Source organism: Artemia sp. Qi Xiang Cuo, chromosome 10, assembly GCF_049724085.1.
Source record: "Artemia sp. Qi Xiang Cuo chromosome 10, ASM4972408v1, whole genome shotgun sequence".
Lineage (NCBI taxonomy): Eukaryota > Metazoa > Arthropoda > Branchiopoda > Anostraca > Artemiidae > Artemia > Artemia sp. Qi Xiang Cuo.
The window spans coordinates 39,546,199-39,573,117 of NC_142803.1; the positions used below are offsets into that span (position 1 = coordinate 39,546,199).

A 26,919-nucleotide genomic window follows, 5' to 3' on the forward strand; every position below is an offset into this window, starting at 1 on the left:
TTTGAATGTACATTCTTGGTTTCGTGCTAATCGACTAATACCTAAAGGAGGCCCGAGACGGTCAATCATTTTCATCAAAAGCTTACGTCAATCGATTGACTCAATTTTAGTTCAGGGACCTGTTTGACGATTGAGTCAATCGTTGACGGTTATTGATAGAAAGTTTGAATGACTGAATCGTTTTGATCAAAAACGGTGTATTACATTAGCTTCGGTCAAGATTGAAGATTAATTAAAGCCGATTCAATATTAATTACAGCATACTTAAATCTATATAAGAAAATTTTTGATCAAATTGATTGACCGTCTAGGGCCTCCTTAACCTAAAGAAGAAGGAATATATTGTTTTTGAGAAAAGTTCGAGATGAGTTAGGCGTGTGTTATTTCGAACTATAATTATTGGAGTTTCCTCCATAAAAAGAGTGAAAATAATTAGATATTTAGGTATTTAGGCCTATATAGATTCATCTTTGTCGTTTGAAGCATATATTAGTAAACACGTGGCTGTCCAGGAATCTCGGTTGTTTGCATAGATTAAGATGTCTGTTTCCAAACCAAATCATGAGTAGGCTACTTTATATTTTTCATTAGTTTAATGCTATTTTCAATATTTTCCGAGCGTTTGGGATGCATATTTTCTCTTCACATTTACGAGGACTCCAAATTGCTTAAAATAAATCAATAACAATCCTTGGAACATTTTTAACACCCTAGGAAGATGGAAAATTTATCTAAAACTAAAACATCTTTTTTACTTCCTTATATTCACAAAATTGCAACAAATTTTTAACCTTAATTTTGGCATATGGTTTTAAAAAATCAAGCCTAGAGATTATTATTTCCAAAGCATGACACTTCTGGTTGAAACGGAGCATAGCTATTTATCAAGAGCTAGGAATAAATTTCCTTTTCCGTTTGTTAAAAATAAGAGATCATGACTCACTGACTCAGTTTAAGATATAAATTTCCCCAGATTGCCAAGAAATATAAGCTATTTTGTCTAGCAAGTGAATCATCATCACTATACTTTTAAATAGAAATTGCAAGAGATAGTCATTTTCGCCTAAAGTAGCGATGATTGAATGTATTGTTGATTTATTTATATTTTGTTTTGTAAATCCCATCCCTATCTCCACGAGTCAATTTTTTTTCTTCTCTTTGTTTCTTCTTTCTTTGTTGTTTTCTTTTCCTTTGTACTCCGTGAGTGTACAAATATTTTTTTTTGGGGGGGGGGTTGATATTTTTTTAATGAAAATACCCCTGAAAACTTTATTTTTCAAAATCCAGGAGGACTCTAAGATTCACGATTCCAACTTCTGTAAGTTAGATACTAGTTGATTAGCAGGAAACCAAGAATTTACATTCAAAGCAACAGTTTCGATGGACCATCGGAGGTCCTCCTCATTGCCTGCCTTCAAACTAATTGCTGTGTACTCTGCAAACAATATCGGTAATTCTTCTAATATATATGTTAATTGCCTTTTTGGGATAAATTTATGTGTAGCGTTTTTAGTGAATAAAGTCGTCAAGACTCGTGACCTTTTTTCTCAAATTCAAAATTATGATATTTTAGATATTTTTTTTTTATTTGAGTGATAAGATATTATTTATCTATATTAATTTTTGTTAGTTTTAATTCATAATATGTGGAAAAACGGTTGAAAAACTGATGTGCCAGGTTCTTCTGCTTTTGTTTGCTTTTTATCCACTATTTCCTTCTTTTTTTTAAATAAATACATTAATTTCCTTTGCTTCTGAAATTGCATTCCTTTATATTTAACATATTCCCATTACATAGCTCTCTTTCAATAATCATGTAGTCATGGTAACAGGCATGGTTTCAAATAATTTTATCACTGATTCTTGACAACAGGATAATATAGATGGTGACTGTTATTGCGCATAAAAAAAAAAAAATACTAAGTCACGCAATTTAAGAAAAAAGAAAATTAAAATAGGGTATTTAGATTTTTCAACTTGATTTTTTCAACTTTAATTGCCACCATGGCAATTGTGTCACAGTCTTCTTCTAAATTTTTAAAGAAAATAATCAGATTTATAATACCTTTGACCGCTGAAGGAGTTGAGCCTTTCCTTTATAAAAAGGGAACAAGAAAAACAAAAAAAGGGAATAAGAAAAACAAAAACTATCAATGTATTAGCCTAATCATTTCCCAGGCCCTGGGGTGATTAATTTAAGCGAAAAGAAGTTAACCAAATAACAAAAGGAAATCCTTGAAAGAGGTGTAAAATTTGGAGTAGATCCTAAAAATGTACCGATAGAGGAAATTGTTTCAAAGATTGAGACAGAAATTCATAAGTTTCCAAAAGATATAAATAATGTAGATGATATAAGACTATGGGTCCTAATAAACCTTTATTATATCTCTAAGATTCGTCTATAAAAAACTCGGAATTCTTAAAAGATAAACTTATAAGTGTAGAAATAGCCTATCAGAAGAATCTAGATTGTTTAGTTTTGATATAAAATCAATGTATACATGTATTCCATTTGATAAATCGCTTAGTATTTTATCCAAAAAACTTGAGGAACATAAAAATGAGATAGAAGAATTATCTTCGGGAATCGAACTGGAAACTATATTATATTTAGTTAAAATAACTAGCAGGTATACTAAATATGTCACGTTTAGAGATAATTTTTACCATCAAATTAGGGGATTGACAATGGGAGGGCCTTTAAGACCGTTGTTAGCAAATATTTATGTAGAGTATGTAGAAAATTTAGCTACAGAAACATATTTTTTAAAACCTAAATTTTGGGGCAGATATATGGATGATATTGTAGTTATTTGGAATTATGGGGAATCACAAATTGAAGGTTTTTGGAAAATTTAAACAATTTGGGAGGAGAATTAACTTTTACAATTGAAAAGGAAACAGAGAATAAGTTACCGTTTCTAGATATTTTGATCCATAGAAATAATAACGAACTAGTGTTTTCAATTTACCCTAAATCAACTAATAACAACCGTTACTTGTCTTTCGCATCAAATCATCCGATCCAGGTAAAAAGGGGTGTGGTTATTTCTTTAGTTGATAGGGTATTAATAATAGCATCACGAGAATACATAAGCAATAAACTAATTTTTATTAAGGATATTTTAGTCGGTAATGTCTATCCGGAAAAATATGATTTCTCAAATAATTGAAAAAAGAAAAACAAGTGGATGGAACCAGAAATATTAGAAGAATATTGGTCAAATCAAGAAACAAATTACATAACTTTGCCTTTTATCCCAATATTGTCACAAAAATTAAGAAGAGAATTAAAAAAAAATAATATAAAAACAACATTTAAATCTTGACAAACTATAAGCTCTTTGTTTAATGAGGGGAAAGACAAGGTACCGAGAAATATGCAAAAGGGAGTATACAAAATCCCATGCTCTTGGGGTATATTTTATGTGGGAAGAACATAACAGATTTTAGAAAATAGGCTACAGCAACACAAAAATGCCATAGATTGCTCTCTAAAACAAAACAAAACACCGGAAACGTTTGAGTCAGCAGTTGCAGAACATGTTTACAATTTTCTTCATCACAGTATTTTATTTCATCAAACAAAAATAGTAGATACGTCTGTAGGACTTTTACAAAGCTTCAGGGAAATCATAGAAATAAAAAAGATAATATATGGGGGTATTAGTATCAATAGAGATGAAGGGGAATTTAGGAATCAATTCAATTTATTATAGTTTAATTAAAAAGCAGGTAAGATATTCAACCAGTACTGACTTTAATAATAGTTCTGAAACGAAAGATGACCTTGCGAACAAAGGTCAGAATGGGTTAAATGCTGGGAAAAGTAAACAAACTACAGCTAAGCCTGCTAGCCAACGAATCCATTCAATTTATAATTCAAATATTGGTTAATGAACTTTTGGGATTTAATTAGGGGTTATGAGCCGGGGGTTAGCTGACCTTTATTATTTTGGTTTAAGTATAAATATATTCTTCATTTTTTGATAAATTTCCCTTTATATACTGTGAGAAGGCGAGTTGAATCAATATAGACAATCGATTTTGTTTATACGCCATTACATGGAAGTGTTTATTTAACATGTGAGTTTTGTTTCCTATTTATTTATATTTATTCTTTTTTTTCTTTCTCTTCATGAGTTTAATATGTATTATTCTGATGTAAGTTAAGTTTTTTAAAAAGAACATTTTTTTGTTTCATTTTCTCTTTTTTTCCGTTGAGAAAGGCTCCCGGACGTGGAGCCAAAAAATTCGGAGTATGTTTGTTTAATTAAGTGTCTATTTTATTGTATTCACTGCTTTATAAAAATTAAAACTCGTTTTTCTTGCTTAATTTTTCCAGATCTATAGGACTCTTGTTGTATCAATTGAATGATTTCACCGAGGAATGCTATTTCTTGAAAATTTTATGGCTGTTTTTCTGATAGGGCTCTCGTTGTATCACCGGAGTGGCTCTTGTTGTAACACGGCTCTTGTTGTATCACCTGGGTAGGGTTGTCATGAGAGCAGTGCTGTAACAAGTACTCCAAATTTTTACTTAAGTAACAAGTACCAAGTACTATCAATTTTTTTACTTAAGTATCAAGTATCAAGTAATCCACCAAAATTGTACTTAAGTAGTTCAAGTAATAAGTAGTCTGAAATAGTACTTAAGTAGTACTTCAAGTACTACTTCAAGTAATCAAATTATATGATGTTAAAATTACTATTGAGCTAAAAAAAAAAGGGAATTCTTCCATGGGAGGCTCTTTCCAGCACAACAATCACACACTAACGCCACTGACACTCAGGTTAACTAAATGGTTTCATTTCTTATATTAAAGAACGAGTACAAAAACAGAATCAAATTGAAAAGGTGTGTTTTTTCCAACTCTACTTTTCCAGCATTATCAACATCATTAAGGTAAAAAAAAAAAGCTGGAAAGAAACGGAAATAAATATCCCGTTCTCAACGGATCTTCCAGCGATTCACTCAGTCAGAAAATCGTCTTACCACATACGGTATATATAGTCAGTCGCTCAGTGCCATTCTTCAAAGACAGTTTCGCAAAAGGAGCTGATTCTGACATCTGCTTTTCAAAAGGTGACATTAAAATAGGTTGAAAAGGAAACCATCAAAACAGTAAAACGAACTCTCAAACTACGTCCATATTTTGCTGAAAAACCTTGAATTTCTCATTGGCTTTCAACAAAACGAGGCTCTCAAACCTTCCGTCCGCCAAGGAATTACGCCTTGGACTCATTATAATGCCACCTTTCGAAAAGAGACGCTCAACTGGGGCCGATGTAGGAAGTATACAATTATACTTCCGAAACACTGAATTCACTGCCGGGTACTCTTGTAAGATCGAGAGAGTCTTTCGGGAATCACTGAGATATCTCAGAATCTCGATCTTGACCGTATTTGCCACAGTTGGTTGCTGAGTGCTTGTTCCTGATTCGTCGTCCGAAAAGTCAAAAAAAGCCTCAGGAGATCTCTCAAGAACTATGCCACTGCTTTTTTCACTAGTGGCACCCATTTTCTGCTTCATTGTTATGGCCTCCTCTGTCATCAAACCCAGCACCAGTTCCTTGTGTTCTTCTTTCCCAAACTTGTCCTTGAAAAACGGCAATGACCACGTAGCAAGATGGTAGTCCGAATGAACCTTTGGAGATCCACTGAGAAACGGAAATCTTTTTCCAAGTCCTTCGAGCAGCGTCTGGGTTAAGACCCTTGTGAGTTTGACACTTTGGTGTAACTTCACCAACTTCCTTTCCAAGCACTTGATAGTTGGGAGAACAGTCCCGAAATAGGCTTTCTCCTCACCCTGAAGCATATCTAGGGCGATTGCTATGGGCTCAAGGACTGAGACGTACTCAGCAAGAAATTCAAGCTCACTTGTTTTGAATCTTGGTTTTTTCAAGACATCACACACTGCTGAGAGCTTTCCAGCCATGTGACACTCAAGAATTCTTTTCAGTGCATCGTATTCAGAATTCCATCTTGTTGCGTTGGGTCTTATCAGCTTTTTTTCGAAGACCTCTTTCAATAGGTCATTGTTTTTTGAGCTGTGGCTTAGGGAATTCCATAAGCCCTGACACTTGCTCTTGACACTCTGCAGATTTCTTTTGTAACTCACGTCCGTATTTGAAGCATACTTGGCATCTGTGGTGGCCAAAAGGTTCAGGGTATGACTAGAGCAGCGAAAGTGTGGAGGTAAGTACATACCTATATTACCTAATGAGTCCGATCTGCCATCATTCCCTTCGGGCTCAGAAATATCGCTATCGTCATCATTTGTGTTAACAATACGGTCGGGAAGATCAGAATAACTATCAGAGGTCCCTCTAACCCCTGCTTCTAGTTCATCTTGGTCTTGTGCACCACTTCTGGGATTGACACTAGAACCCAATTCTGGTTCCCCGACATCAGTCACATTCACCCTGTCAAAGATCTTACCAACGTCAACAACATCTAATTCTTCGGATTCGGAATCCATGCTTTCTTCATCAGGTGTGTCACTCTCACTGGTTGCAAACTCAGAGCTGGATTCTTGCTCCTTTGATTTTCCTAACTCCTTAAAAGCTTTGACGAAGTTTGAAGCATTGTCTGTTACAATTGCCCGAATTTTGCTCAGATTCTTGTCAAGACCATATTCACGAAATATTGCAAACAGCAAGTCTGAAATTCTGTCGAAGGTATGCGCTCCAGCAAACCTTCTAACTGCAAGCACCATAGGCACAAATTTGTTTTGACTATCTAACACATGAGCTGTTACTCCAATAAAGCTCTTATTATTAGAAGACCAGATATCACACGTCATAGTGACATAGTCTACTTTTTCAAAGAGCTGAATCATTTCTTTCTTTACAACTAACAGAGACTCATCAATTTTACCGGCCAGAGTTTTCCTTGACATTATTGGTCTGATACTTGGGTTTATCCCCAGAATCATTTGCTTAAATGCATGACTTTCCACTGTAGAGAGTGGGCGCATGTCAGACACTATGTAATTCATAATCAACTCATCAGCCCTTTTTTTCGTACATTTCTTTTTTTCAAAGAAAGAAAAAGGTGTATCCTCTTGCTTAGGCTCGGGGATGCTTTCATCGGTTGCGTCATCAGCAGAATCAATGGTCTGCTCATCTCCATCTCGCCTCCTTTTTTTCCTAGTGTTCACTTTGGAGAATTCAACATAGGTTGAAGGATGAGCCGTCTGAAAGCAGACATAATGTTTAGTTTTGCTATATGAATCAAATCCAAAGGCTCATTGCTTTTCCACAGGATCCACTGAACATTGAAACTGCAGTATAACAAGTATAACAAATATGAATGAACCATCACTTTCTGAAGGTTTGATGGTTTGGTTTTGTCAGTCAGGAACTCAACTACTTTGAGACCATCACCTGATAGAGGGAAGTTCACCTAATGTGAGGATATGTCCCTTGTCACCTGCTTGTCAGTGAATGCCCAAAATGAAATGATTCCCAGGTCCCAGGTACAGCCATATACCTCTCAGGAGGAGATCTTCACATTCTCCTCCTGAGTGGAAGGTTCCTTTACTTGGGAATAATCTCATTTCAGACATTTACTAACTAGAGACATATCCTCTCATTAGGTGAACTTGCTTGTATCCGGCAATAGTCTCAAAATACGAGTTCCTGACTGGGTTTGGTGGATCCTTCACAATAACAACACACCTTCACATTACTGCAGATTCAACGATTACAATGATCACCATAGAAAACCTTTTTGCAGCTTAAACTTGGACCATCCTCTGCAAAAAAGCAATGAACCCTCATGTTTCTGCAGCATCGTTGAAACATCAACATCAACCGAAAATTTGTCCAGAAATAAACTGAGTTGTTAGCAATATAGAAACATAGTAATATAACAACTAGCCTATCATCAAACTTGTAAATAGCTTATGGACATATCCAGGCATTAGTTGAGCTGCAGTTAAACTGGAAGCAGGTTAACTGAAAATACAATAAGGTATGTAGCCTGGGATATCTGGCCTATGTAACAAATAGCCTAGGTCTAAGGATTTCCCTATTAATACATTAAATTTAATGGGAAAAATTAACATTCCTGCTATACTAGCTTCTCAATCTAAACAAAATGCCTAGAACCCAGAAAATAAAGGTTAGACTATACAACAATATGTAATTGTGATAAAAAAAAAATATAGTTGTTGGTTTAGTATATAAATCACCTAAAAATCACCATTGGTTTAGTATATAAAATATCATAAAATGAAATTTTTATTAGGGAGATGGAGAATTTAATGGAAAATTTGAATAGTGAACCTAAATATAAAGTGCAAATGGGAGATTTCAATACTGACTTCCTTAAAAGTTCAGATTGTCCAGATTTTCTCAATTTAGTAATTTCTTATTTTCTATATCCACTGATAACTATCCTTACATGAGTTACTGGGAAATCTGCAACACTAATTGACAATATATTTGTGGATGAAAATCTAATTGAATGTTTGAATGCTGGTGTATTAATTATGGATGGATCAGTAGATCACAAGCAGGCAAGCCTATTAAGCTTAGGCTATACAAGCCCAATGGACATTGTGGCTTGATGCAATGCTTCCAATTACTTGATTTTACTTCAAGTCAGGAAATGGAAAATGGGGCTAGGTCAGGAAAATGAAATTTTTAGTAGACTAAAGATAGGCTTTGTAAGGATAGACTAGTCTAGGCCTAGTAATAGCAAAACATATTTTTAGCTCTAATATTTATTAAAGGGGAGAAATCAGATAAAGAAAAAAAGGAAATATACCATTAGATTTTCTATTTCCTTGTCTATTCCCCCACAAAGCCAGATACACCTTTAGGCTTAACAAAACAGTTTGATTTTTCTTTAAACTAGCTTTATTTGGTAATACACATCAGCTGCTGATGAAGAACTGGGTATATTATCCAAGCACCCCTGGTGTTTGGATAATCACTAACTTTGGACAAGCAACCGAGCATAATTTGATTCAAATAGAGCCTATATTTCCAAGCAAGCTCTTAGTCTTGCATATGTATAGATTTAGATTACCTTGTTGGGATTAGCTCAATTTGATCTCAGAAACTTTTTTATACTGAAAATTAAGCTTAAAGAAAAGTTAGCAAACCCTAGTAGCCTATTTTTTCTTTACAGCACATGTCTGGGATTGAATCTATTTATGTTTGAGTGGTTTTGTATCCTACAAGGCCTATAGGATCATGTGTTTAAGATTGGGCAGTATTTTCTAGAATTAGCCTAGGCTATGCTTAAACTAAATTGTGTATTTGTCATTAGACTTTACTATTAACTATCAATGCATTCAAAACATTCAGCAATCCATATGGCTAAAATATTCAGCCTAATCAAATAGCCTAGGCTAGCCTACTTGTTCAAGAAAATTTGATACTTCCTTTGAGTTCTGCAAATTAGCAAGTTCTGCAAGTTCTGCAAGTTCTGCAGTTCTGCAAATGGAAAACACACACAAAAACAAAAATTATATATGCATTCTACATTCTATAACCATTATTCCAATCCCAATCAGCCTCATACACAACAATCTCAATACACAACTTAGCCTCAAGATTAACACAGAGAAGCCAAGGCTCATAGCAATCCATTAGTTTTCGTAAATGTAAAGCTGCTGGTTGCTGGTTCCGAGACCCTTTTGAATGACACCTAGCCTACCACAACTAATTTCGGCCCATTCTGGTTCGTTGAACATTCTTCTCCTGAGGTGAAGTTAATCAAGCTAGGTGTGGGGTAAATTGTGCATTAATTTCATAATGCTGGATTAACAGTAAGCTTAGCCTACAGGAGATCCAGGCTACACAACTCTAGCCTAGGTTTGTTCAATCCAATCTGAACGATATCCGAATAGACCAAAACAACAAACAGATTAAAATTGCGTATGATGTGTAGGTTGTGTTGTAAGGAAACTACTGGGCTATCTGTATGGTGATACCTGTCAAAGTTTAAGAGAGAAAAAAAGTACAAACAGACATAAAAAGGACAAGGAGACTTACACGCAAGTGTTTGTGGAAATTTGAAGGTGCATGCAGGTGTCCTTTGAGAACCCTGTTGGGACAGTTCTTGCACCATGCACTAAGTGCGCCATCTTTTTCGATTTTTGCTTTTACAGCAAAATATTTGCCTTGAAGAATAAACGGTAATTGTTGTTTGCCTGCGTCAGCCATTTTTTTTTGTTACACCTTTTTTCTTATTCTTATTAAATGCGCTTGACGTACACGCAAAAACAAACCAATAACTAAACGAACCAAACCCCCACAAAAACCAGAAAATTAAAAAATTGCAAAAAAAAAAAAAAAAAAAAAAAATGGAACGGTTCCTCGTAATGTATTTGAAACAGTAATTGACTTTTATTTGCAACTTGAAGTAATAAGTAGCTGCAATTTTTTAATGAAGTAAAAGTAATAAGTAATCTGTGGAATTTGTACTTAAGTACAAGTACAAGTACTTGAAAATTTTACTTAAGTAGTACTTGAAGTAAAAGTACTTCAAGTAAGTTACAGCACTGCATGAGAGTCATTAATACAATATTACTGTTATGAGATCGTATTTATCTGAACGAAGTTTTAAAGTTCAAATTGGTGACGACTCATCTCATATATTTCCATTAGAGAATTTAGGTATATCCTTGGTGTCTGTATTTGGGCTGAGGCTTGCTCTTCATTAATATATATGATCTTCCAAATTGCATGCCCTCAGAAGAAGACTTACCGATATTGTTTGCAGATTACACTGTAATTAGTTTGAAGATGGACAATGAGGAGGACTTATGGTTGTCCCTCGAAACTGTTGCTTTGAATGTACATTCTTGGTTTCGTGCTAATCGACTAATACCTAAAGGAGGCCCTAGACGGTCAATCGTTTTCATCAAAAGCTTCCGTCAATCGATTGACTCAATTGATCGTTCAGGGACCTGTTTGACGATTGAGTCAAGCGTTGTCGGTTATTGGTAGAAAGTTTGAATGACTGAATCATTTTGATCAAAAACGGTGTATTACATTAGCTTTGGTTAAGATTGAAGATTAACTAAAGCCGATTCAATATTAATTATTGCATACGTCAATCGATAGATGAAGATTTTTGATCAAAATGATTGACCGTGTAGGGCCTGCTTAACCTGAAGAAGCAGGAATTTATTGTTTTTGGGAAAAGTTCGAGATGAGTTAGGTGTGTTATTTCGAACTATAATTATTGGAGTTCCCTCCATAAAAAGAGTGAATATATTTAGATATTTAGGTATTTATAAAGATTCATCTTTGTCGTTTAAAGCATAATTATTTGAAAAAAACTGCGTTTTCTAAAGAGTTAAAGAGGCTGAGTTACAAGGTCGAACCTTAAAACGTACAGGGATTAGGAGGCACAGTTGGGGGGCTGCCGCCCCCCAAATCCCCCGCTTTCGCAGCCTTTAAATAAAAACAAAGTTTTTTAAACTGAAAGTAAGGAGCGACATTAAATCTTAAAACGAACAGAAATTATTCCGTATATGAAAGGGGATGTGCCCTCCTCAACGCCTCGTTCTTTGCGCTAAAGTTTGACTTTCTCACAACTTTTTTTTTAAACAATAAAAACTTTAGCGTAAAGAGTGAGGCGTTGAGGAGGGCACAGCCCCTTTCATATACGGAATAATTTCTGTTCGTTTTAAGATTTAATGTCGCTCCTTACTTTCAGTTTAAAAAACTTTTTGGGGGCGGCAGCCCCCCAACTGTGCCTCCTAATCCCTGTACGTTTTAAGGTTCGACCTTGTAACTCAGCCTCTTTAACCCTTTAGAAAACGTAGTTTTTTTCAAATAATTTCTGCACGTTTTTGTACAGTTTATTACTTATTATTGCTTGACTAACTGTTAAATGATTGTTTAGTATTCTTTTCTTTCTCGACTGGGTGTTTTAAGGGTCGATCTTGTAACTCAGCCTATTTAACTCTTTAGAAAACGTAATTTTTTTCAAATAATATAAAAAAGAAACTGAGTTTCTTTTTTAAAATTCAAATTCAGTATATGAAAAATCTCCTCTAGAGGTGAATCGAACCCGGGTTTTCCGCCTGACAGTCAGGAGTCTCGACCGCTACACTAAAGAGACACAATTGTAATTGTTTTTTAGTAAGGGGAATCTTTTTTTGACGCAAGCAAAACTTGATATTTGGTTTTAGGAAAACAGGGAAGGAGTGATCAGATTGAGCTGAAATTTCGAGGATAAGCTTCCAGGTCCCTGGAAAGCTTGTCCTCTAAATTTTAGCCCGATCAAACAACGTTAAAGGGGAGTTGTGGTGGGAAAAATTAACATGGGCTATTATAGGAAAACGAGGTTTTTCGTAAATGTAAATTCGGGGGATAATTTTTTCGGTCTGAAAATATCAAAAGGCCCTAACAGGTCGAATTCTGCTTCGACTGAGTCCTCATTCACCCGGATCCGTTGCCAACTGGGGCCTGTAGGCGGGGCTAAGAAAAAAAAAATGAACCTTAAGTTGCTATATTTGTTTTTTTGTAACCTGTGAAGGAGTAATCTTATCGCGATGAGGCTTCGATGATATTCTCTCAGACTCTAGGAAAGCTTAACCTCTAAATTTCAGCCCAATCAAGCCCCTAGAGTTGGGAACTCTGGTGAATGAGTAGAAATTTCTAGACCAGTTTAACCACTGAAGATAAACTTGGAAGAGGATGAAATTTTGCAAGTTTCTTAGTTTGAGCTTGGGCTACAAAATGCGATTACTGCCGTCTCTCTGCGACCTTTAGGACCTGAAATCGCTTAACATTGTGGTGGGTCGCCTCTTTATAGAGGCACAAGTGTGCCTCCTTGATATTAGTAAACACGTGGTTGTCCAGGAATCTCGGATGTTTGCATATATTAAAGTGTCTATTTCCAAGCCAAGTCACGAGCACTTTGTATTTCTCAATCGTTGAATGCTATTTTCAATATTTTCCGAGCGCTTGGGATGTTGATTTTCCCTTCAGATTTACGAGGGCACCTAATTGTTCAAAATAAATCACTAACAATCCCGGACCATTTTTTAACTCATCCTAGGAAGATGGAAAATTTATCTAAAACTGAAACATCTTTTTTATTTCCTTATATCCTCAATTTGCAACAAATTTTTCACCTTAATTTGGGCATATGGTTTTAAAAATCAAGCCTATAGATTATTATTTTCATAGAATGACACTTCTGGTTGAAACTAAGCATAACCATTTATCAAGATCTAGGAATAAATTTCTTTTTCTGTTTGTTAAAAAAAAGAGATCAAGACTCACTGACTCAGTTTAAGATATAAATTTCCCCAGATTACCAACAAATATAAGCTGTTTTATGTAGCAAGTGAATCATCATCATTATACATATAAATAGAAATTGAAAGAGATAGTCATTTTTGCCTAAAGTTTCGATGATTGAATGCATTGTTGATTTATTTATATTTTGTTTTGTAAATCCCATCCCTATCTCCACGAGTCAATATTTTTTTCTTCTCTTTCTTTCTTCTTTCTTTCTTGCTTTCTTTTCCTTTGTACTCCGTGAAAGTACAAATGTTTTTAGGGGGGTGGGATTTATCATTTTTTTCGATGAAAATACCCCTCAAAACTGTATTTTTCAAAATCCAGCAGGGGGCTCTCTAGGATTCTAGGATTCTGGATTCCAACTTCTGTAGGTTAAGTATTAGCCGATTAGCATGAAACCAAGAATTTACATTCAAAGCAATAGTTTCGAGGGACCATTGGAGGTCCTCCTCACTACCTGCCTTCAAATTAATTGCTGTGTATTCTGCAAACAATATCAGTAATTATTCTAATAAATTTATGTGTAGCGTTTTTAGTGAATAAAGTCGTCAAGACTCTTGACATTTTTTCTCAAACTCAAAATTATGATATTTTAGATACTTTTTTTTATTTGAGTGATAAGATATTATTTATCTATATTAATTTTTGTTAGTTTTAATTCATAATATGTGGAAAAACGGTTGAAAAACTGATGTGCCAGGTTCTTCTGCTTTTGGTTGCTTTTTATCCACTATTTCCTTCTTTTTTTAAAAGAAATATATTAATTTCCTTTGTTTCTGAAATTGCATTCCTGTATATTTAACATATTCCCATTACCTGACTCCCTCTCTATAATCATCTTATCATGGTAACAGGCTTAGTTTAAAACAAATTTATCACTGATTCTTGACAGAAGGATACTATACTTATTGCTCATATAAAAAAAAGACAAACGCACGCAATTTAAGAAAAAGAAAATTAAATTAGGGTATTTATATTTTTTCAACTTTAATTGCCACAATTGCAGTTGTGTCGCAGTCTTCTTTTAAATCTTTACAAAAAATAATCAGATTTGTAATACCTTTGACTGCTGACGAATTGAGCCTTTTCTTTCAAATGTATTAAGGAAAAATCTTCTCTGCAGTAGTTAAGTCATTACTTGTTATCAATTCTTATATCTTTTGTATTTTAGGACTCTCCTGACTAAAATCTGTGTTGTGTCCAAGTTTCGGTGATAGTATTATAGTTATCATAATTTGCATTAACTCCATTCCAAGATCTTTCATGGACTTGCCACAAATTCCGAAAACGGCTGATCTCATCACAGTTTATGAGGATTCTTTCATTAAAAACGGTAAGTAAACGGTAAGTGTACAGTTAAGTTTTCTGTTATAGAATAAAAGAAAAGCTATACCTTTATGTTTAATAGACAGGAGAAGGGGCCTGTACGAGAATTATCTGAGTGATAAGATTATTTAAAAACAAAAGGAATATAAAGAGAGTGGAGAATACATTAAAATATGAACTAAGGAAGTGTGAAGTACAGGACATGGATAAAATTGCCGAAGATCTGGAAGACGCAGCTTGAAGGCATAATAGTAAAAAGTTGGACTGGTATGTTAATAAATTGATAGGGAGTTCTGGATCCGGACTTCTCCCATTTAAAGATAGGAATGGGGCCACAATTAGTGATAAGGAAAGGGTTAAAGAAAAGTGGGCAGAACATTCTGAGTTTGTGCTAAACAGCGATAGAGTTGCAGGAAAAGATATAGAGGAAATTAAAAAAGTTTGGAATACCTTGGACATGAAGGAAGATTTGTTTTGTGAAGAAAAATTAGCGACTAAAAGGATTAAAAAATAATAACCGAAGATTATGAATATGATTTTTGAGAAAGGGGAAGAACCTAGCGACTTTAAAAAACCTCAATTACACCACTTAATAAGAAAGATGACAAGAGTGACTGTGATAATTATTGAGGCATTAGTTTGGTCTCTGAAGGTAGCAAATTACTCACTAATAAGATACTTTTTAGACTGAGAGATGCTGTAGACAAAGTTATAAGATAAGAACAGTGTGGTTTTAGAAATGATAGAAGATGTGTCGACCATATTTTTATTCTTAGGTTAATAATTGAGAAGTGCCTGATATATCAAACGCCTTTGGTCTTCAGTTTTACAAATTGTGAGCAAGCGTTTGATTCTGTTGATAGAAGAATTTTAGTGAAGATATTATCCTTGTATGGTATTAATTAAAAATAAATTTTTCCACAAAATAAGTTGTCTTTAAAAAAGTAAAGAACCAAAAATAAACAAAAATAGAATAAAATAATCTACCAAGCATAGAACTACCACAAATCAGCATCAATATATAAATGAAACCCAAAGTACCAAAGAAAAATAAAATACCCAAAGTAAAGTGCAAATTTTGTTCTGGCTTTTAGAAAGCATAGGGGTTTTGAACCCTATTCATGTTAATTTCTGCTCGTTTTGAGTTTCATTTATTTATTGATGCTAATTTTGGTAGTTGTATGCTTGGTTGATTATTTGATTCTATTTTTGTTCATTTTTGGTTTAATGAAGTTCTTTACTAAAAAGAAAAACTTATTTTGAGGAAAACGTTTTTTGAAATTAATTTCTCTTCGTTTTATATTGACACAGTCACCACAGTTTTGCCTGCTATTTGTATGCTGGGAAAATTTTTTGAGCAATTTAAAACAACAAAACGCTTTTGAAAATCATGACGCAAATATTAGTGTTTAATTTAGTCACATATGTCCTCTAGTTTACATAATGAATAAAACTTAATACCATTCCCAAAAAATTATATCTATGCTCTTTCACAGCCTATATACCCGTACACTTCTTGATTTAGTAAAATTTTAAGAGCAGAAGTAGTAATAGAAGTAACCCTTATACTTCGGGCTTAATACCCTCAGTCGTTCTTGGTTTACTGCTGAGATGTCTTATTGGCAACCAGCATACAAACAGTGCGTTTTGATTTGATTTCAAAGCAACATTTAGTTTTTAAGCATAATTTGGAAATTACATAATTGTGGGGGGTTGACCAACCCAATGACCCTAGAAATATATTTAATGGGCCGTTCAGCTATGCTGAACAAAATGGCTATCTTGAAATTTTGACTGGAAGTGTTTGCAAATTAAGAGCTACAGAGGAGAGCTGATTTCCCTCTAATTACTTTTGACTCTTAAGAGTGCACTAAGACTTTGAATTTTCAAACAAATTAGGTTCTTTAAAATAACAATGATATTACAAGCTATGATAAAGCATCGCTACCCATGTCATTATATACCACATATTGTTTATATGCCCTTTTAATACCTGCTTACATATAGTATTTCGTTTAATTGAAACTCCCCCTAGAAGTTCCCTAAAAGTTTCAACTTAATACCATTAGTGTCGTTAGTTACAATAACCGTAAAAGCAGCATTAAATGTATACACACAGTGTCGTCTGGCTAGTTTAAAATCCACAACCTATGAAGGTGAAATTTTTAAATAATATTTCGGTTGTACGGAGGACAACCTGCCATCCGTATGCAGGTTGTCAAAAGGGCATATCAGCAATATCTTAGGAACAGTTTTGTGTTGGAAATTAAATCTTACAACACTTGTTGAGGAGGGTGTTGAACTATCAAAAAGAAAAAATTTGCATCATAATATTACTGCTTCTACTAAAGCTAAAACTACAACTATTAACTGTATTCCTACTGCCACTACTATAACTACTGGTTCTACTTCTACTATTAATAAACCTAAGGCTATTAAGGCACAAATTTTGGGTTTATTGAAATAATGGAAACACACTATGTCCATCCAGGTATTCAAGAATAAGTTCAAAATTGTATTGAGTTAAAAATCTTGTGTTGAAGGGGATATTAAAAAAAATGAGCTACCTCTAAAGTGTATATAACCACCCCTTCCATAAGAACCTTAAATGTTCCAGGGGCATAACTTATAACCCTCGCCCTCAGGCTCTGGTGATTTGTATCAACTTTAAAACCCTTGTTATATGGGATTTGGACTATTTTGAATAAAATGACTGTCTCAAAATGTCAATTGAATACATCTCCGGAAAAAATGACGTGTTTGTGTGTGTTTATTTTTTTTTGGGGGGGGGAGGTAGCTTCATTCTGACCACTTTGACTCTTAAAAAAGGCACTAGAACTTCTGATCACCAATCCAATGAGTCTCCTCCAAAACATGTATGACCACCCTTTCTATAAGGACCTTATATGCCCACTGGGCATAATTTACAACACCTTACCATAGAGCTGTAGGGGGAGGGGTTGTCTTCCTCACAGATATAAATTCCGAAACCTTCAAACACGATGAATAAAATTTTTATCTCTAAATTTGGATTGGAGGTGTTAAGGGAAATGATGAGCGTGGAGGGGGGCTGGTCGCTCTCAAATCACTTTGACTCTTTAAAAGGGCATTTTGACTTCAAGTTTCAAATCAAATAAACCCCATCTGAAGTTTATACGACCGCCCATTACATAAAAATCTTACATGCCCTCATGGTATAACTTACAACCTTATCCCCAGGCGCTGAGGGGTTGTGTCACTCCTAGAGACATAATTATATTTTTTTTTACTATTTTGAACAAAATCGCTATCTCATAATTTCAATCAAATGCGTTTGGTGAAAAAAGGGGTTGTTTGGGATGAGGGGGGGGGGGTCTAAATGCCTTCCATCCCTTTTGACGCATTAAAAGAAACTAGAACTTCCAATTTTCAACCAACTGAGCCTCTTCTAAAGTTAAACAACTATCCCTTCCATAAAAACCTTAAATGCCCTGTCTAATGGGGGGGTTTTCTTTTGAAAAGGTTCGTCAGCGGAGTTTGGTTAGTCAAGGCGAATTCTAATGGGAGGGTTTTCGAAACGACTAATTCTTATATCTTTTTTTTGAGAATTTCCGATTAATTTATCCAATTGGAAATTTAGTTGAGCTCTTGGTTAGCGGTCCGCGAGTGGCTTACCTGAGTGGAGGCTGAACATCTAGAGTGGGGAGCTCAATGTAGGAGTACAGGTAGGGAGCTCATATTGATGGCCATACTGACTCGAAATCAGATTGACGAGTTTCAGTTTCCCTTAGGAGCGAGTGGAGCCACAAGGACTAACAAGCTTGAGAAATATCAACACAAGAGAATAAAATAAAATAATAGTGCGTTTATTGTTACTTACATAGTAATTGCAGAGTTCTTGGTTGCATCAACAAATTAACAACACAGGTTTCCAATACAAGTTGTACTGAGACGAAATATCTCAAAGTTAGTACACTTCAAAAGTTTGTTACAACACAATCATGATCAAAAAAAATTGCTAGAAGACTCGTGTAAAACTCAAACTAAGACTCCAAATAGACTCAAACTGAACTCAAACTAAAAACTGTAGAAGACAGTAAAAGACTCAAACTAAGACTGAAAATAGACTCATAGTAGACTGAAAATAGACTGGCCCAAAATTGTTAAGTTCTCACTATCTATCCTCTGCAACTATACCCGAGGTTACGTTTAGGCGTTGCTGAAAGTATATTTTTTCGGTCCTTATTGGCTGCACTAGTGTCCTACATTACTATTGGGCTGGCTTGCACCAATGGGCTACTCGGGTTTAATTACAGTTTATGAGTTTTAAGATGTCACTCTGGAATTTTTCTAGCAACTAAAAATTCTACACTGCAATATTTTGCTAACAGGTGTCGCTTAATTTATGACTTTTAAGATATCACTTTGGGATTTTTCGCACGATCGAAGTTTTGTATTGTAATATTTTACCAGCAGGGTGTCGCGTAATTTTCAGAGGAATTATATTTTATTTATTTGAAAGTTTGTAAGTGATAAAACTATTTAATTGCACTAATATACTCAGGTGTTAAACTTAGTCTCCAGAACAATGCAATTAGCTTAAGCAAATATTTTACATCTCGAGTGACTACTTTTTTTTTGCATTGTAAATCTTACTCTCTTGACGGTTTGGTATTTTCGAGCGCTTAATATTCGAACACAGGTGTTATCACCTGCCGTATAAGATTTGGTCAAGCTAATGTTTATTGAATACTTTGGAGACGGGGGGTCAGATTTACTTATTACATTTTCTGTGGGAAAGAATTTTGTTTAATTAACTACGTTTATTTCTGTATTTTAAATTGAACGCTTGATCTTTGTTTGATCTGTAGGTTACTAGAATTTTCGAATGTACCTTCTTGGGTGATGTTATTTTACTGGGGTAACTTTAATTGGGGAATTTTGATGTATATTTTTTGAGAATCCATCCCATTACATATCATCCATCCCACTTTTAACGATGTCCTCATCGTTGTTACGCTCCTCCCACTTTTGTATTTGTTTTTTTTTTTTTTATGGAATTTATTTTGTACTAATTACTTGAATTAGCTCTGCTTTGGTAATAGTCATATATTTTTTTTTTTATATACCTGATTGATCTACTAGACTATACATGTAACAACATTACTTTTAAAGTTTATGTTCTACTCACTCGATTTGGCGAAGGGGCCAAAGAGTTTCTACGTTAGGTTATGTGATTATATAGTAATTATTGTTTCCTCCACCTAACACTAATTTTACCTTCACCTTATATGATTATCTACTTACTGAACATGGTACATTTTGCCTTTCTAAGACTCGACTTTATTTTCGCCTGACGCTAAAATGACACGATTAAATTTTTTATTCCTTCACCTGATATGATAATATTTCTACTTAGTTTTAACTAATCCAAGTTCGGCATTAATACTTGCTTTATTACTTAACGTGATACATGTTTGCTACTTCTAATGCTAATTTATACTTCCACCTGACGTTACATAGGCACGATTATATTACTATCCCTTCACCTAATATTAAAATTCCTTCACTTGATGTTCTAATACTTCTATATGGCTCCAACTAGTTAAGTTCCGCTTTTGTAATTATTTTGTTATTTAATGATAGTTTATACTTCCACCAGACGCTATGTCGGTATGATAGGTATTTGATTCAAAAACATCTATCTACGTCTAAAACATCTAACTACATCTAAATTTTTAGCACATTAAAATTAAAAAATTTGCAAGAAAAAGTTTGACACATTAATAGATTCTGATATTAATGTCTGATTGCAACACTGAGCTTATGTAATTTGCACTGATTTTCATATTTATTAAAAGATCTTTTTGTTCATTAAAGTTATTAGTTAGATATATAAGCTTTCACACTTACTTCATCATTCTACGTGTCTATATTACTCACATATGTTTTCACTCTACTTTGGGCTTCCGTTCACTTAATTACTGGGTTGGCTAATTGTTCATGGTTTGTCTTCTTGGTGTTTTGCTTTCTGTCATTCGTTCTTTGGAATAAGTGTTTATGTTGTTCGCAAGTATGACTGTATGCACAAAATTGTCCGTGCGTGGTTCATTACGTCATATACGAGGGGTTGATGTTGTAGATTCGTTGAGACGTCTATTAGGTACGTAACCCTTTGGGAATTGATTACATGAAATGGGTATCTTGGTCGCTAGCTGGGTATCTCTTCTTTGACACAGTTTGACCGGGGAAAATCAAATACTCGTACAGTCTGTGTTTCCCGTAAATTTTTCACGTTCAATCCATTTTTTATTTGGACTATGGGCTGTGTTTCTACATTTAACGTTAACTATGGCACGGTTGTAGCTTGATTTGAGTGCCTTGGCTCGACGCATTGTCTTTGATTTTCAATTCAATGATTCACAACTATTGATAGCTTAATATGGAGATGAAAACAACTGTTTGGTTCTCTTCTTTGAACACTTCATCTTGGGAAAGACTTTAGCACGTACAGTTTATGTTTCCCACAAAATTGATTATGATTGGTTTTTCATCTCATGGATTATGGTTTGGTTTTACGACATCTGTTAATGATTGGATAGAGTCAAAACTTAAGCTTTTGATCTTGGTTAACATTGTCTCTGATATGGGGCTTAAGATACATAGCCCTTGAGGGATTGACTCTAGGTATATTCTTGGTTTTAAACATTAAATCTTAAGGCCGTTGCCGTCTAAGGATTTGACGGTTATTCATGCAGTTTTACGACACGACAGGTCGAGGTGATTCTTTAGGTAATCATTAATTCAGGTACATATTTATGTATAGGGTCCTTGGTTCCCGACACAGCTTGAGGTAAAATTACCTGGTACAGGGTTCTGGTGATCTGGATTTGTGATCAGAATATCGTCTTCAGATATTTTCTTGGTGAGTACTTGTCGGTGGTTGATGAATGATGAAAGTAGATGCTACTGGGTTGTATCCGTGTTGCATGCTGGTACACCATAATTAATCTGCACCGATTACTTTGCTTCCTAGAATATAAATATCTGGGCAGAATCATATGCTCTTTACAATTACATAAGTTAAAACATATATAACAACAACATACGGTTTTCATACTATTCTGCATGGACAATTTTTGAAATAATAGTTATGATTAATGGTACTAATAACATCAATTTGGTACAGGTACAGTTAAACACAACGTTAAAAAAATAAGGGCAGATTTCATGCTTTCATGCATGTTACCGCAATCATTAGATTATTATCATATAAGTAAGGTAATCCTCAGGAAAATGATTATGTTTAAAAAAAATAACACTATAAAATTTTCAAGATTGGTGACTATGTGTATACACGTATATATGTGCATTTGGCACATATTCAATATTCAATACATTTTTTAAATATTATTCAACGCTCATCTACTTCAACATTTACTTTTCTATTATGCTACTATTTGCGAGGTAGGCAATATGGTTTATGTGAGAGGTCTTTGTTTACTATAAATTTACAAATCTTTATTGTCTATGCGGGTTTATACCGATTAAGAAATATGTCTTTTGCAGTATGTCCACCCATGCGGCTGCAAAAACAAAAAGGAAAATTTGGGATCTGACACGGCACCAATTAGGACCTCTATTCTCACTCGCTCGATCACGTCCTCCCTTACTTTTTTTTTTTTTTTACCTCGTGGGTTATCAGGGTGTTGGGGGTTTTGGTTTTGCATATCACTCTGCTCGATGTGATTTAATTTTTCTCTTTTTATTAGTGTTATTATCAACACTCTTCCATAAATTAGGTTTAATGCGATTCGTATAGAATATGAGATTATGAATACGAATCCTATCGTCAAGAGGGTATACCACCAAAAAGTTGTCGAAAATAGTCCGTACCTACTTTCTACGTACGTCAGTCTTTGATCTTCATTGGTAAATAGGGGAATTTGGGAGTCTAAGGCTTCTTTTATTTTTGTTAGCGGTAAGGTTCCCTTGATATTGTCTATTTTTGACCATATTGTGGCTCTTACTTCTTCCTTATCAATATTGGGAATTGTATACGATAGATTGACTGGTTTGAAGTTGTTTATCTTTGGACTTATTATGTTGGTGCTTGTTGTTATGAGGGGCGTTTGCACCGTGGCTTCCTTAGTCACCAGTCGGCATCCTTGTTTTATTGTTATTGTTCCCACGTCTTGTAATAGTAGTTCAGTTCTGTAGCTTGGATCGATTCTCTCTGTGTTATTATAACATGAGATAGTCCCAACTGTTTCTTTTGGAACAGAAAACAGCCACAGATCATTTCTAAGGTGAATAAATATTTCTCTAATAGTACTGCCTACTAGTGCTTTGCATGAGTTTGGAATTTCCTCTTGTTGAGTCTCCTTTAAAAATATATCCAACATACATGATCCGGGTTTTACGTTATAAATGGGCAGTGTTAGTTGACATACTAGGTTTTTGAATGCTACACATTCCTTTAGGTCCTGTGGATTTCCTAAGGCATATTTCCTCCTATCTTGATCGACTAGCAGGTAATCCGCTTCGGGGGTAATAGTCATGAACGAATTGGTTTTACCTATGTTGGCTGGAAACGTGGAGATTTTATACAAGTCATATATTGATTGTTGATTTATTAACGGGATTGTTACCACTGCAAATAATTGTTCGTTTATCTCTGTGATGTGAACCTTCAGCTTGGTGTAATAGTGAAATAAGTTTGCTACTTCCGGTTCTGTTGGTAGGTGTAATCCGAACGTTAAATGCGTTTTTATTTCATCCAAGATATTTTTTAGGTTCGAAGGATCCACTAGGTCATACGACAAGGTTCCTCCGGAAAGGGCGAAAAATGCACATTCAAATTTGCTAACATTAGTTGCCAGGTTAAGTAAGGACATAGTTACTATGTCTAGTGATACCATGGTGAGGCTCGAATCGGTAATCACGCGATCTACTTCATTTTTTAAATAATTCATTATGTTTACTGTTTTTGATATTTTCTTCGAGATTGCCTCAATTTTGTCTCTCTGGTAGTTGGCTATACTGGCTTGTATTTTTTGGACATGTAAGGTCACGCTCATGGCGTTATTGAGTTTTCCTACGTTTTCCCTTAGTATATTTAGGTCTTCTTCAGTCGAAAGCCCAAACAAGCGTGAGGCTAGTTCTCCTACGATTTGTATTAGACTAGCTGATCTTCGATATTTGCTTCTTCGAAAAAATACTTCGAAGATTCTCGTGGTACTTTGTTTTAACTTTTGTATTTCTGTATTGAACAATTCAAATAGTGCTTGCAGTCTCTGTCTATATAATATTAGGAAGGATTGGTGAATTGATACTCTTAGAGCGTTTTTCTCGTTTAGCTCAGGTAATGGTTCGATATCTTCCTTTGCTGGCTCATCGGCCATTGCTAATCTAGCACACGTACGTTTACCGTCTATTGTCCAACATTTCTTGTGTGGGTAATCATCTTCTTCCTCCTTTTTAGTTTTATCTTTCTTTTCTTCTGGTTGAATTGCCTGTACCTTTATCGTTTGCATTTCTGTATGACTTACTGGGAGTCTTGCTCTTAAGCCTATAGTAAATACGCCAATTGACTGGGTGCGGTAAAACATGGGTCCCGTTGACCACGTCCACTTTGTAAGTATCGTGGGTCTTAAATAAGTTATTGTAGTCAAATTTCTAGGTGATTCGTTGCTAAGTGCGGTTATTTCTGGGGCTATGCTTGTCGTAGTTTCCGACATTGAAGATTGTATATCTCTTACCGGAGTCTCATACATAGGCGTGGTTGTTTTGGTGGCTTTTCTTTTTCTTTCAGTAGTCTTTTTATTCTCATCACCTTGTTGTGTATTTGAGAATTTTAATTCCTTTAGGTTGATAATTTGCTTGTAATCCTTTTCCTTTGTTAGTTTTGATATTATTTGCTTCGTAATATTTTGTTCGGCATGATTTTGCCACAATTCCTTAAGGATGATCCATAGGCTCGGTAATTCATTTATCATGGCGTAATTCCCATCATAGAGTTTATTCTTCTTAGAAGTTGCTAAAAGGGAATCGGTAGTATATTTTGCCGTGGTATATTCGTCTATAGATCCATCCTTACTGCGTGATTCTCTTTTTCTCCTGTTTCCTATATTGTTAGTTCCTAGAGCTTTGTCGATTTCTGCCATTTTCTTGTCAAATTCGTCTACTAAGAATTTTGACTTTAGTTTGGGAAGAATGGGAGGTAGATTTCCTGTATTTTCCTTGTGGTGTATATCCTTTGTGGCCTGCAAGTTTTTGTCCGATCTTAAGAATTGGAATATAGAATCCTTTAATCCATTGGTGTTTTTCTCCAGTCGCATTACCTGTTGAAATAGAGTTTCAAACGGTTTGGGATCCATTTTCATAAATATTTTCCAGACATTGTGGCTTGCAAGTAACGAGTTCTCATGTTTGAAGATTATCCCATGTTTTACGATGTCTTGGGCTATAGTTTGGGAAAGGAGGATTGTTATGACCTTTGTTATCCACATCCTTTTTGCTGTTTCTGGAATTAATATTTCAATATACATTATACAGGAACAATTATTAAGATTTATAATTGAACCTGAGCTTATATTCCTATTATTTGTTCTTTTTTTTTTTTTTGGGGGGCGGATAAGGTAATAACTTTACAGGAGATCTTTAATATTCTAATTAATATTTTGTTTCCTACGGAAACAAGTTGAGGTTAATACTTGTTGTCGTTCAATTAGTTACCCTGCGGATGGTCATCGTATTGTTGAGTCTTCAACTAGGGGTGATGTATATCTTAATTACTTTCACGTAAAAATTAATTGTTTTAACGTAAGAGTAATTGGGTTTTAATTATTTGATTGTTTCAGCTTTTTTGTTTTCTTGATCACTTTTGATTTTGATTGATAAGTTTTAATTCTTTTAAACCCAATTTCATTTCTTCTCGCTCTATATAGTACACTCTTTGGATTTTACAAGTACTGCTTGTAATATTTTATTTCTTGGAGGGGGTCATGTTTACCTTGATATTTTACACAATTTGGGTTTTCTTCAATTTTGTAAACTAGTTTCTGCTTTCTACATTTGTCGAGGAGTAATAAGTCTGTCTGGCAAGGACCTTAAACGTACCAGTACTTAATTTTATATTGTTTTTGCAACTTTCTTATCTCGTGTTGAACTAAATAAAGGTACTTGCCCTTTCTGCCGTTATATTTTATTCCTAATTTGCCTCTGGAGGGCCTATATTTGGGTTAAGTCTAGAAAATACGCCCAAAAATATATGATCCTATGTTGTATCCCCTTAAGTCGTACTTAACGTCCCATTTGTTTGCGAAGACTTCGTTCCCTGATTTATTCACATTAATTATTGCCGCTGAGTATATGACAGTTTCTTTTTTATGTTTGATTCACATGGATTCCGTGTCTCTAATTGATCTGGACATTGTTGGTAAATAATATTCAGTCTCTATTGATCTTTGTTTAATTTATAATTTTTTCAAAATTTGTTATGATCATTGTACACCCTAGGTCGAAGTCAAACTACCTTTTAACCGTTATTTCTTCAATAGATCATGTACTAATTCGTTAAACCATAACTTACTTAAAGCTCCATGTTAACCAATGATGAATATTTACTTTGTGTGGAAAAACAAGGCAACTTTAGGATGAAGTTGAACTACTTTTTCACCGGTGCCACCTTGCACCTGGCTATTTGTGTGTTCGAACATAATTTCATTCCTAAAGTTCCGTACTCTAGTTTAACGACTTTGCGGTCGCTTTATAGTCTTAAAAGTATAGAGACTTTCGAGAAACTACCTTCTTGTCAATATATTGATAATTTATTTAGACCTCGTGATATTTATTCTAATTCGTAGTTCCATGAATTATTAACACAATGCTGGTTTATAATGCATTTTTTGATATTTATCGATTGTCATGGTTATAACACTTCGGGTAATATTATAGGGTTCTTTCGTCATTCATTTTAACAAGATCATTTATATATATACAATTTCTCCCACTGAGGTTGGGTTTTAATTTCATTATGGGTGCATCGTCCGGCAATGCCGCCTTTGAATTTGAAGATTTAAGCATATCTAGGCGTCGATAATCTGCCCATGACGAAATATTTGGGCTGAGAAATTGAATCTTAAGAACTATGTCATTTTTGCCGCGTTTAGACATACTGAGGTACATTAAGTATAATAAAAGTAGGTTTGGGCGGTGTAGTTTTTCCAAGGTGGTAGTTATATCGTTCATTTACATGCTCTGACGAACGACTTTCCGGCACAGCTGAGCTAATGACGACGGGTTATTTATTACCCTTACTACAGAGAAGCT

The 26,919-nt window shown here is 34.6% G+C and overlaps 2 protein-coding genes across 2 annotated transcripts in view; both read right to left on the reverse strand.

The window, feature by feature from the left end:
* LOC148947753 (uncharacterized) overlaps positions 1-26,919 on the reverse strand; it is a 279,953-nt gene that overhangs the window by 97,587 nt on the left and 155,447 nt on the right. The window lies entirely within an intron of this gene.
* On the reverse strand, positions 5,139-10,182 carry LOC148947754 (uncharacterized). The gene is made up of 2 exons (XM_089095745.1): positions 10,012-10,182; positions 5,139-7,199 (listed from the first exon to the last, which is right to left on the reverse strand). The coding sequence occupies exons 1-2, from the start codon at positions 10,180-10,182 to the stop codon at positions 5,139-5,141; spliced, it is 2,232 nt and encodes a 743-aa protein (XP_088951871.1).